A 15,195-nucleotide genomic window follows, 5' to 3' on the forward strand; every position below is an offset into this window, starting at 1 on the left:
GCCTATGGATGTGATGAGGGCCGGACTGATCACACATGTAAAGTTTGAGACAGATTGGAGCATGTACAGGCCAGTTACACAGTATTTCCTGTGTCATGGCGATCCACCATTTCCACGCCGTCAGACTTTTGCAGAGCATTTTGATAACTTTTGATCACACATGCCTGATTGTACACCAGAGGCCAGATTTGAGCTCCGCTGGGGTTACCCTGTTTGAATTTAAAGCTTCTGAAAATGTGCAGAATTTGGTCCAAAATCGTCCAAAATATGACACATAATTCAAAATGGCCGACTTCCTGTTGTGTTTTAGGTTTGGTTGTCAATTACGTTTTTGTGCGTCTTGACGAGTTTCTTATGTGTACAAATTTCATAGCTGTAGGTGACATGTACTGGCGCTATTAAGCCATTTTGGGTCACACCTCTGCAATTCCCCTAAAATATCGCATTTTTCAGCGGTCCTGATGTGTTTGCAAAGTTTCACACGTTTTCCAGTATTTTTAGGCTTTCAAAACTGCGATTCCAAAGACTCACAAAGAATGAAAAATAATTTTAAAAAACTTGAGTTTCAGTAGGTTCTTCACAACATTCGGTGCTCGGACCCTAATAAACAGGATATGATACAAAACAGAACACCAAAACTAAATAAAGCTAGAAGTAAACTTCACATAAAAGTGGGTTTTCAGGAGTGATTTAAAAGAACTCTGCAGGTCTTTTCTCCTCAGGCAGGTCGTTCCAAAGTCGAGGTCCTGATGGAGGAAGCTCGGTCACCTTTAGATTGAAGCCTCGACTTTGGAACGACCAGAAGGATCCACCTGAGGATCTAAACCAGGAGTGTCCAACATGCGGCCCGATGGCCAAACCGGCCCTCCAGAGGGTCCAATCCGGCCCACGGGACGACTTTGTAAAGTGTCAAACTTCCAGGAAGACATTAACTGCACATTTTAAATTTCTAAAACTACAAATTTTAAATAATTCCTAGACCATGACAAGTTGTTTGGATCATAAAGTAAAATACTAGATTGTTCATTGTTCTGTCATTTTGTGTCTCATTTTTGTAATATTTAGTTTTGGTTTTGTTGTTTTTTGTCTCACATTTTTGTCGTTTTGTTTCTGTTTTCTGCTGTGTTTCCTTTTTTCTCACTTGTTTTGTCTTATTTTTCGTCATTTTATGCTTTGCTTGTTGTTTAGTGTATCGTTTTTCTCGTTTTGTGATTTTTTTTGTCTCATTTGTGTTGTTTGTCTCCAACAACACTTGTTTGGTTGTTTTTCGCTTTTGTCATTTTTTGTCCTGTTTGTGTCATTTGTATATTTGTAAATGTCTCATTTTTGTCGTTTGTCCATTTTTTTGTCACGTAGTAACTTTTTTGTCAAATTTGTAGTCTCTTTTTTGCTTTGTTTCATGTTGTTTGTCTCATTTTAATCATTTTTTATTTTACTTTATTCGTTCTTTTGTGCATCGTTTTTGTCGTTTTCTGTTTTTTTGTCTCGTTTGTGTTGTTTGCCCATTTTTTTGTCACTTTGTAAGTTTTTTCAAATTTTTTGTCTCTTTTTTGTTCTGTTTCATTTTTCTCATATTTTGTCTTTTTTTCTCGTTTTTGTCGTTTTGTGTCTCGTTTCTGTAATATTTTGTGTTGTTTTGGGTGGGGGTTTTTTTGTCTTTGTTTATCTGACTTTTGTCATTTTGATCATAAAGTACTATATTGTTCAGTTCCAGATACCTGTGATTATAATTAGGAGTTGTGGTTATTTCTAGGTTATTCTGCTGTGGTTTTACTGGTCCGGTCCACTGGAGATCAAACTGGGCTGAATGTGGACCTGAACTAAAATGAGTTTCACACTCCTTATCTAAACTATTGGATTAAACTGCAGATCAAAGCCATGTAAACGCACCAATCTGTCCCGCCTCCTCGCTGCTTGACATTAGAGGCCTCGTGACTCAGATGTGACGTCTGTTCTCTCCACAGGCCGCTCAGACCAACGGCATCATAAGGCCTCCTCCTGCTTACCTCGCGTAAGTCGCACAAGAACTCGCCAACTAACTCGATTTGCTGCTTCGCTCAAACACAAACTCATCGCTTGTTTCTGTTGTGGTTTTTCTTCCCACAGAGGAGGGAATCCGTTCGCCACAGTCCGGCTACGTCCCACCGTCACTAACGACCGCTCTGCGCCGGTCATCTGATCTCACATTTCCACACATCCCCCATTCCTGCAAACACTCGGCGAACTTCCCGTCATCCGTGAGGACTTCTTCTCCTGGACTGGAAGGAACTTGATTAAAGTTTTCCAGCGCTGAGAGGGAAAAACAACAACTGGCCATTATAATCTGGAACCCCCTTCCTGCTCCAATCTCTCTGGGACCCGGCACAGATGCTCCTATATTTATGATAGATATAATATATATTTTCTATGTCTATTTTTGTCCCTCTGTCTGTGGTGGTGAGATCTAAAAGCCCACATTTTTACCTGCACTTTGACACATAGACGAATAAAAATGGTCAAAGAAAATACTGTATTTAATGCTGATGTTGCTTCACTGTCAAAAAAAAGACTGTTAGAAATGTTTTCTGTTGCCATAGGACAGTAGAAGTGCTGTAGAGGACCTCCACGTTTCACCTTCAGGTCCAGACGACAACATTTCTACTCAGTCATGGAGCTGATTTAAAGAGACGAATCCATAAAGGCACAGAGGGATCTTTGTCCTCTTGTATGTACGCTCCTGTATGTACATTTGCACAACAGATGCTTGGCTGTCCTTTGCCATCCAGCTTTAACGTTTTGTAGTGTGGAAACAGGAATTCTGCCTAAACGACACAAACGTACCGACGGTAATATAGCCGCTGCATTTTTCAGAATGTGCATAGGGGCTGTATCCTCCTTCCTGTTGTATTGCGACGCGTGGCGAGACCAGCGTACACACTTCCACCCTTAGTAGAATCTGCTGTATGAAAAATAAAGGTTTATTTCTTCAACTTAATGTTCAGTTTGTCGTCTACACAGAATGTAAACACGCTGAGGTTTATGTCTACATACACTGAAAGTATTCAGACTCCCTTAAATTTTTCGCTCTGTTATATTGCAGCCATTTGCTTTAAGTTGCCCAACAGTGAAGCATGGTGGTGGCAGCATCATGCTGTGGGAGTGTTTTTCAGCTGCAAGGACAGGGACTGCACTGTATATAAACTGATAGCTACCTCAGTTTTGTGGTTTCTCTTGTGCGTATTAACAAATGTGCAGCCAGAGAATATTGCAGTTCTGAGTTCAGGTGTGGAGGATCACTTCCCCCTTCATGTGATGCTTTTTTTGCGGATGCATTTTGAATCTCTAAATTTGGTTAAAAGTGTTGCAGTTATTTTGTTCTAATGATCTCAGGAAAAGTATCTGCTGACGTTTAATGGGCTTCCAAGTCAATAAATACCAAGATTTGACTGTAAATCTGCAAAAATATGTACATTTCCATACTTGTCTCTTAGCTGCTCTGTGTAAACACTGCCTGCAGTTCAACCTAGTTCGGCTAAAAAATTCCTGATTTTTTTTTCATGTGATTGTTAGTCTCAGCTGACTCACTAAATGTTTCCCAGTTGCACCGAGAAACACAGAACTTTTAGTTTTTTACAGACTCTAGTTAGAACAAAGAGTATATTATTTGCAACATTTTAAATGTGTAGAATAAATAGATTTTGATAAATATCCTGATTTGAGGGTGAGATATGGTTGAGTTTTCTGTATGAACAGAGTTTAAGTGGTGTCAGAAAGTTGGAAATCCAGCGATTGTTTTTGTTTTTGCAGTTTCTGGTATTGATTGTGCGACTCTGACCATTTTTTAAAGGCAACGTGCCTTTTATGATGGGTTTTAGATCAACACCAAGTAATTCGTGAAATTGCAGGTTTTTTTGTTCTAATGACCTCAGGAAAAGTAGCTGCTGACGTTTAATGAGCATCCAAGTCAATAAACGCCAAGATTCGGCTTTAAATCTACAAAAATCTCTAAATTTATTCCTCAGATTTTCCTCTCATGCATTCATCTGTTTGGATAAAAAGCTGCAGTGAAAAGAAACACGAAGTCAAAAGCTTAAGTAGCATTCATTTTTAATTACAGTAACTCATATATAAAAAGTAAGAATCTCAATCATAACAGCGTGCGTAGTGTGTTTTCTAAAGCAAGATTTTTTTGTTTTGTTTTGAATCCCTCCCATCCAGTTATATCTCCTTCTCCTTCAGTTTCGTAACATCTTGATGTGATGGAAGACACGGAGATACAGCAGATACACGGATACGTAGACATTCTCCATTGATTGTCTGGCTGGGAGGAACGGGGCAGGTCGACTTGTCACAGAGTACTAAGGTAAAAATTCAGAGATTATACACATTATCGAGAGATTTTCTTCAGCATGCTTCCTTGAACTCATTAAAGGTCTGCGCTTTTGACACGAGAGTTCTTTTTAAAGTAAGACCGAAGTCAAACAGTGGTTGAGGTTGTAAAGTCGAGGGCGTTTCAGATTGTATGTACCTGAGGTCTGCATTGGCCCTGGAAAAGCACAACCCAGCAGAAGAATCATCAGACAAACGGTCAGTGCAAATATGGCCCCAAAAAATAATATCAACAAAAACAGACAAAAAAAAAAGGCTTTTCTGTCTCAACACAGCTTCAGCTGGAAGAGTCCACGTCCGAGGATCTTCTTAAACATGTCCACAATGAGCCGAAAATAAAGGAACAAAACAAAAAATGGTTCCTAAAAAATCTAATTCAAAAGTGATCTGATATTACTAAGCACAACGTTATCCAAAAAGTAGGTCTGCGGTGAAGCAGCAAATACAAAAAGGAGAGAAAAAAACCCTCTACATGCCTCGGTTCATTCTGTCAAACGAAGGAATCTGCTCAGATCTGCACATCGCTGAGCTAAATCTACAGAAGAAATCATGACTGGCGGAATCCGATGATCACTCAGCATGTAGTGAAGGCACTGACAACAGCTGGACACGGACACACGCTAGAATATTCCCTCAGCTAGCGGACCAAGACCAAAACTCACATCGTAATTTGCAGTAAATATCTAGATCGTTGGTTGTACACGACTTAATGGCAACAGCAATGTGCAATATTAAGAAAAGATTACAAAAGAAAAGACACAGACATGGTGGATCATGTAGATGTGTGCGTAGATGTGTGTAGATGTGTGTAGATGTGTGTAGATGTGTGTGTTTGCATGGGAGTAGAAGCGTGTGCAGGAGCTGCAGTTTGGTCCCTCTAGCCGAAGGTGGCGCCACAGTTAGGACACCGTCTCTGACGCAGTGCGAAGCAGAACAGGATGCCCAGAGGGAAGAAGACGATGGCGCAGAGGATCCCCAGACAGGTGAAGTCATCCTCCAGGACGCCCACCCTGCAGCACACACACAACAGGAAGCACCGCTGAGGACAGGAAGTGATTTTAATTCAACAACATCAACAAGAACAGCTTAAATTCAATGCAGAAGTTGCCGAGACTGTCAAAATAAAGCTTTAAACCTCTGAATATCAAGTAGTTTCTGCACCTTTTCCTCACTGTGAGCTCATTTTTTACTGTATAATATAAAGTCTTAGGCATTTATGGTAACAACACACCCATTAAAAACTCCACAGTTACGTTAAAATGCTTTAAATCATCAAAAAGAGAAAACTCAAGTTGACTTATTTTGATTATTGATCCTACAAAAGATGTAAAAAAACTAGAATCAACATGTACAACATATTTCCAAGTGTCCACAGGTGTTACAAATACTGGAAAAAAAAAAAAAACGCAACACATCCACATGCTATGAAGATATTTTTTACTACTTGTTTCCACACTTGTCTCTTATCTGCTCCGTGTAAACACTGCCTGCACTTCAACCTAGTTCAGCTAGAAAGTTCCTGAATTTTTGTCATGTGATTGTTGGTCTCAGCTGAGTCACTAAATGCTTTACAGTTGCACCGAGGAGTGCAGAATTTTTAGTTTTTTACAGAATCTAGTTAGAACAAGAGTATGTTATTGGCATTTTTAAAATGTGACATGAAGAATAAATAGATTTTGATAAATATCCAGATTTTAAGTTGAGATTTGGAAACATTTTCTGTAAGAACAGAGCTCAACAGATGTCAGAAAGTATAAAATCCAACTATTCTTCTTGTTTTTACAGTTCCTGATTCAGATAAATGGTGTCATTTTGACTATTTTTTAAAGACGAGCTAAAATAAAGAAATATACAACTCAACCAAGATATTAAGCAACAGATAAGAGACAATGAAGCCATGTCAAGAATAAATGAATCAACAAAAGCATAATACATAAAGGTAGACTCTAATTAAAACAAACAAAAGAAGAGTTTCAAAAGAGGACACCGAGTTAAGCAGGTCTGATTCTCAACAGGTTATTCGACAATTGTGGAACACAAAAGGCAAACGCCCTCCTGAGCCTCGCCCAGAGCAACATTTAGATCCGACGTTATGAAAAAGGGTGCAATAAGTGAGAGGCTTCGTTATGCAAGATGGGGCAAGACTGCTCAGTGATTTCAAAAGCTGCAATTAGAATTTAAAATCACATCCGAGGCCAGAAGTGCTCGTATTTTTCACTTCTTAAAGGAACATTTGCTGCACAAGTTGTAGCTGGTTGATACATTTCTGGCAAATAATGACAATAATCTAAACGTCATGATACAAAAGCATGGATTAGAGTTGCTTAGCTGTACTCCTGACCTGACTGATGGCTGATTTGGTGTTAAATAAAATTCAAGTCTGAATAAAATATTTCTCACAGATGTTGTGGGTTCAATTCAAATCCTGCAACATTAAAATCTAGATTACATAACCCCATCTATGTACGTTGGTGTCCAAACACTATGAATTAAAGTCCATCTACGCTGGCAATGATTACAAACCATTAAAAACTCATCTCTGTGTATCGAAAGTACATATTTAGAATTGTCAGCATGAAAATAAAATGCAAATCCTGCATTAAAATAGCTGAGACCATCTGTTCCAACACTGTAAAACTAGCCTGCACTGAACAATAACAAGCTGTAATATTGGAGTTACACAAGTATTTGAGATGAATGATACAGAAAGTCAGGACAGGATTGTTTCTTTAGCTTTGTTAAGATTTAAACCCCACAAATTTAAATCTGTATTTTTCTGACAGCCATATGTAGGTTGTGTGAAGGAAAAATTACTCTTTCCTCTTTTAGGAGATGCTGCAGGAGATTAGATGTTGTCTATTCTGATGTGAATAAGCAGTAATCTAAATCTGACCTTCTCCCAACTACAATATAAACCCGTAGATCAGAGAGAATCCTCAGATCTGATGCTTGCATGTCCTGCTGCTCTGTCAGAGTCACTTCTCCTGATATCAGTAAACTTTACTCACAAAGTTCAAAATCCTCCAATTCTTTCCGTTTTCACAGTTTCTGGCTCTGATAAACGTGTGATTTTTGTTGTGCCTATAACTGCCTCTTTTAAAGAACTCCATCAGCCAAAAATAAATAATAATAATCATGTTTTTACTCCAAAAAAATCATTGCTCTTACACGTGCAATTAGGATAATGTTTTATTTAATGTTTAACTGTCAGGAAGTCAACACAAGATCAATTTCTGCTTCTGGTGTTTTTTTTAAAGTGAATATTTATCTGAATATTTGTCTCTCTATGTTTGGACACGTTATGCTAACCACCATGTTTTCACTCATTTTGTTCTAAATTACAACTAAGTAAAGTTTGGTCATTAAAAATAAAAGAAAAGCTTCAAACATCTCAGAAATAAAGAACCAAACAGAGTTGATTTTTGCACCCAACATTCTCCAAACTATTGTAGATTAACAGCAGTCTGTAAGCATCAAACCTGCAAAATGCATGAGCACAACATGTGAATCTTTGCTTTGTTGGTTCTTGATTTTACAGCAAATAGACCTAAAGGCCTTTAAAGAAAGACAGAAGACGAATATCTGTCAGAGAAACGAGCAGATCATGGTGAGAACGTGCAGCAGGTTGTTTTTAAGGACGGACTCTGGAAGGTTTTGTGCCTCGGAGCAGCTTTTAATCCAGAGTGACGGGAAACAAAGCGCTAACAGTCCCATGACTGCACGGTGTCGACCAGCAGGCGGTTAAATCTGCTGCAGGAAGGAAAATAAAAAGCCACTTTGGAAAGCACATAATTCCATGTCACACAGCTTCAGATGTTTTGTTGGCAGGGGATCGGTTTAATAGAAATAATCCTGATGAATGGGGCCTAATTACAACCTTAATAGTACATTCTGCTGCGACGCTCAACGGGATTTCACCTCATTATTTTTTTATTAGAGCTCTTATAATAAAGCTTGTTTCCTACTCAGACTGTGTGTTTTTAGAATTATGGCGCCACACGACTTTATGTGCATGTAAAAGGTGTTTTTGTTTGCATTTTCAAATTATTAGGCAAAATTTCAGTCACTTTTAGAAACACAGGGCTGATATAAAGCACTCTGTAGGTGGGAAAAATGCACAAATTTAACAGCCACATAAGAAAAAAGCTAAATTAAAGACCAGGATTTACATAAATTCAAATTAATGCTGTTGTGTAGTTACGTCTGCATTAAATTAATTCTAAACACCATGGTTGTTTTTTTGATCCTGTCACGTTACTAATTTTTCACTGTAATATAAAAACCTACACTTCTGTGAAAACTGCACAATCATGACAAGAAGTAGAGAAAACCTAAAAATGTCTGTTGAGCAGTATGACAAAGTTATAATGCCATAAATAATATTTTAAAAAGCCACTAAAAGACTTAATTTGATTGCATATTTCACAAAAATCAACATGCACAACAGTTTTCCACGTGCACACAGTTGTTAAAATGCTGACTTCAAATATTACAGATATTTTCCTACTTTTAATTTGTTACTATAATTATCTTCTACACACTGTCTGCAGTGCTTCTGAAAAGTCCCTGAATTGTCACATAACTATTAGTCGCAGCTGAGTCACTAAAGGCTTCTTAGTTGCAGCAAAGAGCGCAGATTTTTTGTTTGTTTGTTTTTTACAGAATTTAGGTGGAGCAAACAGCCTATTTTTGACAAATTTGTGACACATGTAAAATGAGGTGGTTTTGATACAATGTCCCAATTTTAAGCTCAGATTTAGTATTTTTCCACCAGAGCAGCTTGTCAAAGATGATTCACACCATCTTAAAGCTGAAAATCTAACAATTCTTTCTGTTTTTACGCTTTCTAGCTCTAATGAATGTGTAATTTTTGTGATTTTCTTTTAAAGAAAACATGCCTTTCTAACCCATTAAAAGGTGCTTTCAAGCTCAAAGGATTAAAGCTATTCCTGCACTGCCTTTATACTTTTTCTTTGGAGCTGCTGTAACGGTGAACTTTCCCCACTGTGGGATCAATAAAGTTTATCCTTATCCTTAAATTTGTATTTAAAGCTGATTTTGATTCTGTATTTAGCAAAATTTAAAAAACTAGAGAATACAGAGAACTCACTGTGGCTAATTAGCTGATGAGTCAGTTAACCTCATTTAAGGCTGAGGTGTTCTGTTTATTTATAACTCCATTACAGTAAGTTTCAAAAGCTGTCAGTCAAGAAAATTCCTAAGCAAGCATAGAAAAAAACACATAAACTTTAAGCTCATGTAAAAAAATAAAATAAAATCACCGTAACTGCTGACAAAAAACAATTGTGCTGCACAGAAGAATTACTTCCTACAGTAGAGCTCATTATCCCAGCAGCTCATGTGAACCACGTCCTGCAGAAACCTTTGGCCTCATCACATGTCTGAGGGTGAAATCATCTGACTGACAGGACGTTGACTCACCGCAGAGAAAAAAACTGAAAGTCAAATCTGAACAGTAGCGATGAACGCACACAAAACAGGAACAGCTGGGCTTTTAGAGGAACTGTTCACAAACTGGGTGAACAACATGAAGCTGAAGGTTTATTAGCGTCCTGTTATCTACGCTCCAACAGGTGTGTGTTCTCACCTGCAGGCTGGACATCCTCCCACCACCACCACAGACGGCTGGATGATGGCGTACGTTCCAGAGTAGGGCTGCTGGGAGACAGCCGGGCTCATCTGGGCTGACGGGAATCCTGCAGATCAGAGGGAGGAGATGTTAGAAAGGGATATTTTTACCCGATATACATTAAATATAATGTTTTAGCAGCATGTGATAGCAGAAAATGTGTCATTAATAACTAGAACTCTTCACTAATAAGGGCAACTATGACTGAATATGTAAAATAGAAATAAGAGGGATTAAATTAGGACGCTCTCGACTGACATTGATCAGTTTGATTAGTTATGTCTGTCTCTTTTCTATCGCTTTTATTGCTCACTAAGGTCCAGATATTAAAGCTTTAGTCATTATTGTTTTTCAGCCTCTGTTTCAGGTTAATCTGTTGCTGCCTTTAGCTTAACGGTTAGCTGTTAGCGTAGCATTAGCAGCTATGAGAGAAGCTAACTTCCTGGTTTCTTGTTCAGTTTTTGCAGCTTAGGAGACATTTCTGCGACCATAGAGAGAGGAGGCTGCATCGGATTTAACTGATCAATAATTGGCCAAACAAAGATACAGATAATTGATAAAATAAATATCGATTTATCAGCCAGGTCGATAATCGGTTTATTTTCAAGCAGTAGCATTTTTTTAAAAAATGCTGCTTTTTTGTCATATGGAGTATAATAGTAAAGTGAATATCCTTAGGATTGGGATGTGTTTTTTTTTTTTTTACAGATTTTATGGTATAAACCGTTCAAAAGTTCTTTAATTGATCAATTATTGGCCAATAAAAAGAAAGATACAGATAATGGCAAAATTCCCAAATATCGGCCACAATAATCGATCTATCCCTAGAACCAACTAGAACAGGTCTGAAAACACAGAAGTAGATTGTAAAAAAAAAAAAAAAAAAAAAGGAAGCACTGACAGGACAAACAGGAGAGAAGCTTATCTCTCAGTCTGCCTTTATTAAAAATCTATATAAATTGAGTTTTAGTCCGATATGAAGTCAACTGGAATCGATCTGTTGCTGTTTCTGAGTGTAAAGATCAAGTTAAAGCTTCTAACTGGGTCATTTTAAAGTCTTATCCATCACATTCACAGCTCCATATGAGAAATGCTGACCCATATAAGCTGCTTTACAGCCTCAGATCATCAGGTGATGGTTCCAAAGTCTTAATATGACGTGACCAGGATTTTTCCATCAGCTTAAAAGCCATTTTTAGAGACTTTTATAGAAAGATTTTTAGGTGGTGTGGTCTTGTTTACTGCGTTTTATGAGTTTCTTTATATTGAAAGTCTGTGTTGTTTATCTTTTACATTGTTTAACTCTATTTCTTCAAGTTTTTGTGTTGTTTTTGTTGTAATATTGTCTTCAAATGTGCTACCTGCCTGTAAAGAGGTAAATACAGTTATTAGTAACATGATTATATTATTAATATATTCTGTCCTTGTTTGGTGGACAGACACAGAGAGGCTTGAATCATTAATCTTTAAACATTATCTTCAGTGATTAACAGGCCTCCACAGGTCCGTCTGATGATCTAATTAGTGTAAAAAGAAGACGGCTGGTTAAAGTCAAATAAGTCGTGACAAATTATGACGAATGTGTTAAAAGAAGGATCCGCTGGTTCTTTTCACAGAAGCTCACCGGCTCCATTTACTTTGTTTAAACCACTTTCTGTAGTTGTGGTTCTGTGACAATGAACTTTGATTCATTCGTTTCCCAGAACTGACAACTGACACCTGTTTCCCGATAAGGACGTCTCTCTGTTCACCGAAAACACAAAACCAGAAGCAAATAGTTCAACGAGCAGGAAGTTACACTTTGAGTTCGTGCAGCACAACTTCCTCGACACTGCAGCTCTTATACAATCTCAGTCAGGTGATGAACGGCTGCTTCACATAAAACAGACAGGAAGGTGTACGAAAAAAATCCTGAAAAATACCAAAACTCTAGCATTTAACATCATTTTTCTTCCTATAAATCCACTGAGCAGATTCAGATTCAGAAAACTTAGAGCATACAGAGCAACGATGATGGAAGAAATTGAGTAGAAAACAAAGAAATTAAATTTAAGTAACATAAAGAAAACAACAGATAGATAGAAAGAAAATGAAAAGAAAAAAATCTCAGTAACATCCTAATACACATGAACAGCGTGTACAGGTGAAACTGGCAGTGAGGCAACGATCAGGTGATGTTCTGGCACCATGAATCATCTCACAGATATTTCCTGTGTTTTTGTGGGTGACTGTGGAATTCTTCCTGCTCCTGTTTTATTTATGCACAAAAATCCTCAGCATAAGACAGCTCTACTGCCGAACTGCGCATGCGCGGCCGTGGAGCGCCTGATAAACGAAACTAACGACTTTTTCACGGCGTAACTTCAAGAATGAGCCTCTGTGGGTTGAAATGTTCCACTGGAGGTTGTGACCCTCCGTGGGGCTCCGTGTGCGCCACGACGCGGCGCCCTGCGACTCTGATTCAACCGAAGACGGAAGTGAGCAGCAGTGAAACACCGACACTCACTTTGTGGTAAATGTGCTAAAAACAAGCTTGGCTACTTGCCTTGGCCATCCTGGTACGGGTACGGCGGAGGTCCCGCGGCCGGGATGGCACCGTATCCGGGCTGCGCCGGCGGCTGCTGCGCGCCGTAGTCGTACGCCGCTGGGACGGCGGCGTAGGCGGGAGGTCTGTCCTGGAGCAGAGGTTTGTTGTCCACCATCTCAGCCGACGTCCTCAACTTGTCTCTGCCCTGAAGTCTTCCGCGACACAAAAGGGGCAAAAAAAACTAAAGTACTCGGCTGTGGTCGCGCGTAAAAAAGCTGTGCGACGTTCGCTGACACGCAGTGGCGACAAAAAACAAAGAAAATACGCTGCGCAAAAATGAAACTTCGTCCCTCTCCATGCGCCAACTTTGTCCCCGGTGGCGCAACAACCCAAATGTTCACCAAACGTCCAGTTTAAAGGCCGGAATGGCGGAGCGCTGCTGGTAATGGTTAACTCAACTCCATGTCCCTCCTTGAAGTTGGTCCTTTGGCACCAAAACAACAGTCATCACAGCCGCAGATAACTCAGCTGGAAGTCAGAAAGGCTTTTCCTTTCTGTCTGGATTGTCACAAGAGAAGCGTCATGTGATGCGCTGCCGTGGAGCCTCTGCGCACCCAAAGGCTCCTTAAAGCGACAGTGCGTCAGAATAGAGTTGGTGGTGCAGCTGCTGCAGGAGGCGCACTGCAGCTCCCGTCACACTCTGGACTCCAGTGATTTTAATCAGGAAACAAGCTGCAGTCACTGGAATGCAACTGGTTCACTTCACCTCATGGTCCGACTGGTTCCTGACACCGCCGCTGATCCAGAAATGTTCCCTGAATGTTGCGTAATATCAGCTCCACATGTGGCTTAATCAGGATGAGAGTGAATGAAACGTCAAAAGGATTTAAAACATCACAAATACCCTCTAATAGGATCCAGTCAGAGTCAATACAAAGGGCTTCATAGACTTCTACAGGACTCTAATACAGAATCTGATACTAAAATAAAAAAAAACAAAAAGCAGATTTTACTGAAAAATAGCAGGAGTTATGTTTTACAAAATACAATAATCTTCATTTACACCATCTATTTATGAGTTTCTTGTAAATTTGAGGAGATAAAATGAGTTTTATTCCAGCAGCGTGACTGTATTTATAGTGATTTTGAGTAATTTTTACCACTTTATGCTTCTAATGATGCTTTATTGACCCCCCCAGAGGAAATTGCAGCGTTGCAGAAACAGTTTAAATTTCAAAAAAAACCACCCACATATTAAATATATAGCAAGAAGAAGAAGAAGAAAATATTTATATCTATGCACTGTGTGCTGCTCTCTCTTTTATTCAAACTGTTCTATTTGCTGCTGTTACACTGTAAATTTCCCCGCTGTGGGATCAATAAAGGTTTAATCTATCTATCTATCTATCTATCTATCTATCTATCTATCTATCTATCTATCTATCTATCTATCTATCTATCTATCTATAGTCTATCTATCTATCTATCTATCTATCTATCTATCTATCTATCTATCTATCTATCTATCTATCTATCTATAGTCTATCTATCTATCTATCTATCTATCTATCTATAGTCTATCTATCTATCTATCTATCTATCTATCTATCTATAGTCTATCTATCTATCTATCTATCTATCTATCTATAGTCTATCTATCTATCTATCTATCTCAGAAAAAAAGAATATTAGAAATCTTTACTCCACTGAATTGATCTGACAGTTAAATAATAATTATTTATAATTAATTATTATGATTATTTTATATCAATAATAACAATTTTGTGCCTCATTTTGGTTGTTTGTGTCTGATTTTGTTAGTTTAATGCCTAAGTTTGGTTATTTTTTGTCTCAATTCTCCTGTGCCAGATTTTGGTCATTTTGTGCCTCATTTGCTCATTTTATGCTTCATTTTGGTTGTTTTGTACCTTGTTTTGATAATTTTGTGCCTCATTTTAACTCTTTTTGGTTGTTTTTTTTGTGTGTGTGTAAATTCCCAGAGCATGATACTGCCACCTCCATGCTTGATGGTAGGTTTGGTGTTCTTGGGGTTAAAGGCCTCATCTTCTCTCCTCCAAATATATTTCTGCTCAGTTTTTGTTCCGTCTGACCACAGAACTTTCCTCCAGAAGGCCTTTTCTTTGTCCGTGTGATCAGCAGCAAGTTGTACATGATGCGTTTAAGGAGTGACGGAAAGTTGAAAATCTGTGGAATCTTTCTAGTTTTGCAGTTTCTGGATGATACATGGCGAAAACCATAGTTGTGTAGTGTCTCATTTTGTTGCTTTTGTATTTAATTTAGGTTGTTTTGTATCTCTTTTTGGGAATTTTGTGCCTCGGTTTGGTCGTTTTGTGTCTGATTTTGTGAATTTAATGCCCAAGTTTAGTTGTTTTTTGTCTCATTTCTGTTGTTTTGTGTCCAATATGGTCATTCTATGCATCATTTTGGTTGATTTGTGCCTTGTTTTGATCATTTTGTGCCTCATTTTGACTGTTTTATTCCTCTTTTTGGTCGTTATTTGCGTAAATCCCCAGAGCCTGATACCGCCACCACCATGCTTGATGGTAGGTTTAGTGTTCTGGGAGTTAAAGGCCTCACCTTCTCTCCTCCAAACACATTTCTGCTCAGATTAAACTGACAGAAAAATGAG

The 15,195-nt window shown here is 38.5% G+C and overlaps 2 protein-coding genes across 2 annotated transcripts in view; one reads left to right on the forward strand and one right to left on the reverse strand.

The window, feature by feature from the left end:
* The window catches only part of baiap2l1b (BAR/IMD domain containing adaptor protein 2 like 1b), a 45,731-nt gene extending 42,762 nt beyond the window's left edge, over positions 1–2,969 (forward strand). The window contains exons 13-14 of the mRNA XM_055005114.1: positions 1,965–2,011; positions 2,107–2,969. Of these exons, the coding sequence (XP_054861089.1) occupies positions 1,965–2,011; positions 2,107–2,179 (120 nt within the window). The 3' untranslated portion in view covers positions 2,180–2,969. The remainder of the gene's footprint in view (positions 1–1,964; positions 2,012–2,106) is intronic.
* A 1,100-nt stretch (positions 2,970–4,069) lies between these two features.
* Positions 4,070–13,157, reverse strand: bri3 (brain protein I3). Its single transcript, XM_023283620.3, has 3 exons — positions 12,564–13,157; positions 9,977–10,085; positions 4,070–5,378 (listed from the first exon to the last, which is right to left on the reverse strand). The coding sequence occupies exons 1-3, from the start codon at positions 12,718–12,720 to the stop codon at positions 5,246–5,248; spliced, it is 399 nt and encodes a 132-aa protein (XP_023139388.1). The 5' UTR covers positions 12,721–13,157; the 3' UTR covers positions 4,070–5,245.
* Positions 13,158–15,195: the final 2,038 nt, after the last annotated feature.

The sequence above is a fragment of the Amphiprion ocellaris genome, chromosome 19, assembly GCF_022539595.1.
Source record: "Amphiprion ocellaris isolate individual 3 ecotype Okinawa chromosome 19, ASM2253959v1, whole genome shotgun sequence".
NCBI classification, from domain to species: Eukaryota; Metazoa; Chordata; class Actinopteri; family Pomacentridae; genus Amphiprion; species Amphiprion ocellaris.

What these genes read in the sequence shown, in the direction of transcription:
- bri3 (XM_023283620.3), bottom strand. Translation starts at nt 12,720, where the DNA reads ATGGTGGACAACAAACCTCTGCTCCAGGACAGACCTCCCGCCTACGCC. An exon ending in CCCGTACCAGGATGGCCAAG is followed by an intron (nt 10,086 to 12,563) that starts GCAAGTAGCCAA and finishes TCTGATCTGCAG; the next exon opens with GATTCCCGTCAGCCCAGATG. An exon ending in GGAGGATGTCCAGCCTGCAG is followed by an intron (nt 5,379 to 9,976) that starts GTGAGAACACAC and finishes TGTGTGCTGCAG; the next exon opens with GGTGGGCGTCCTGGAGGATG.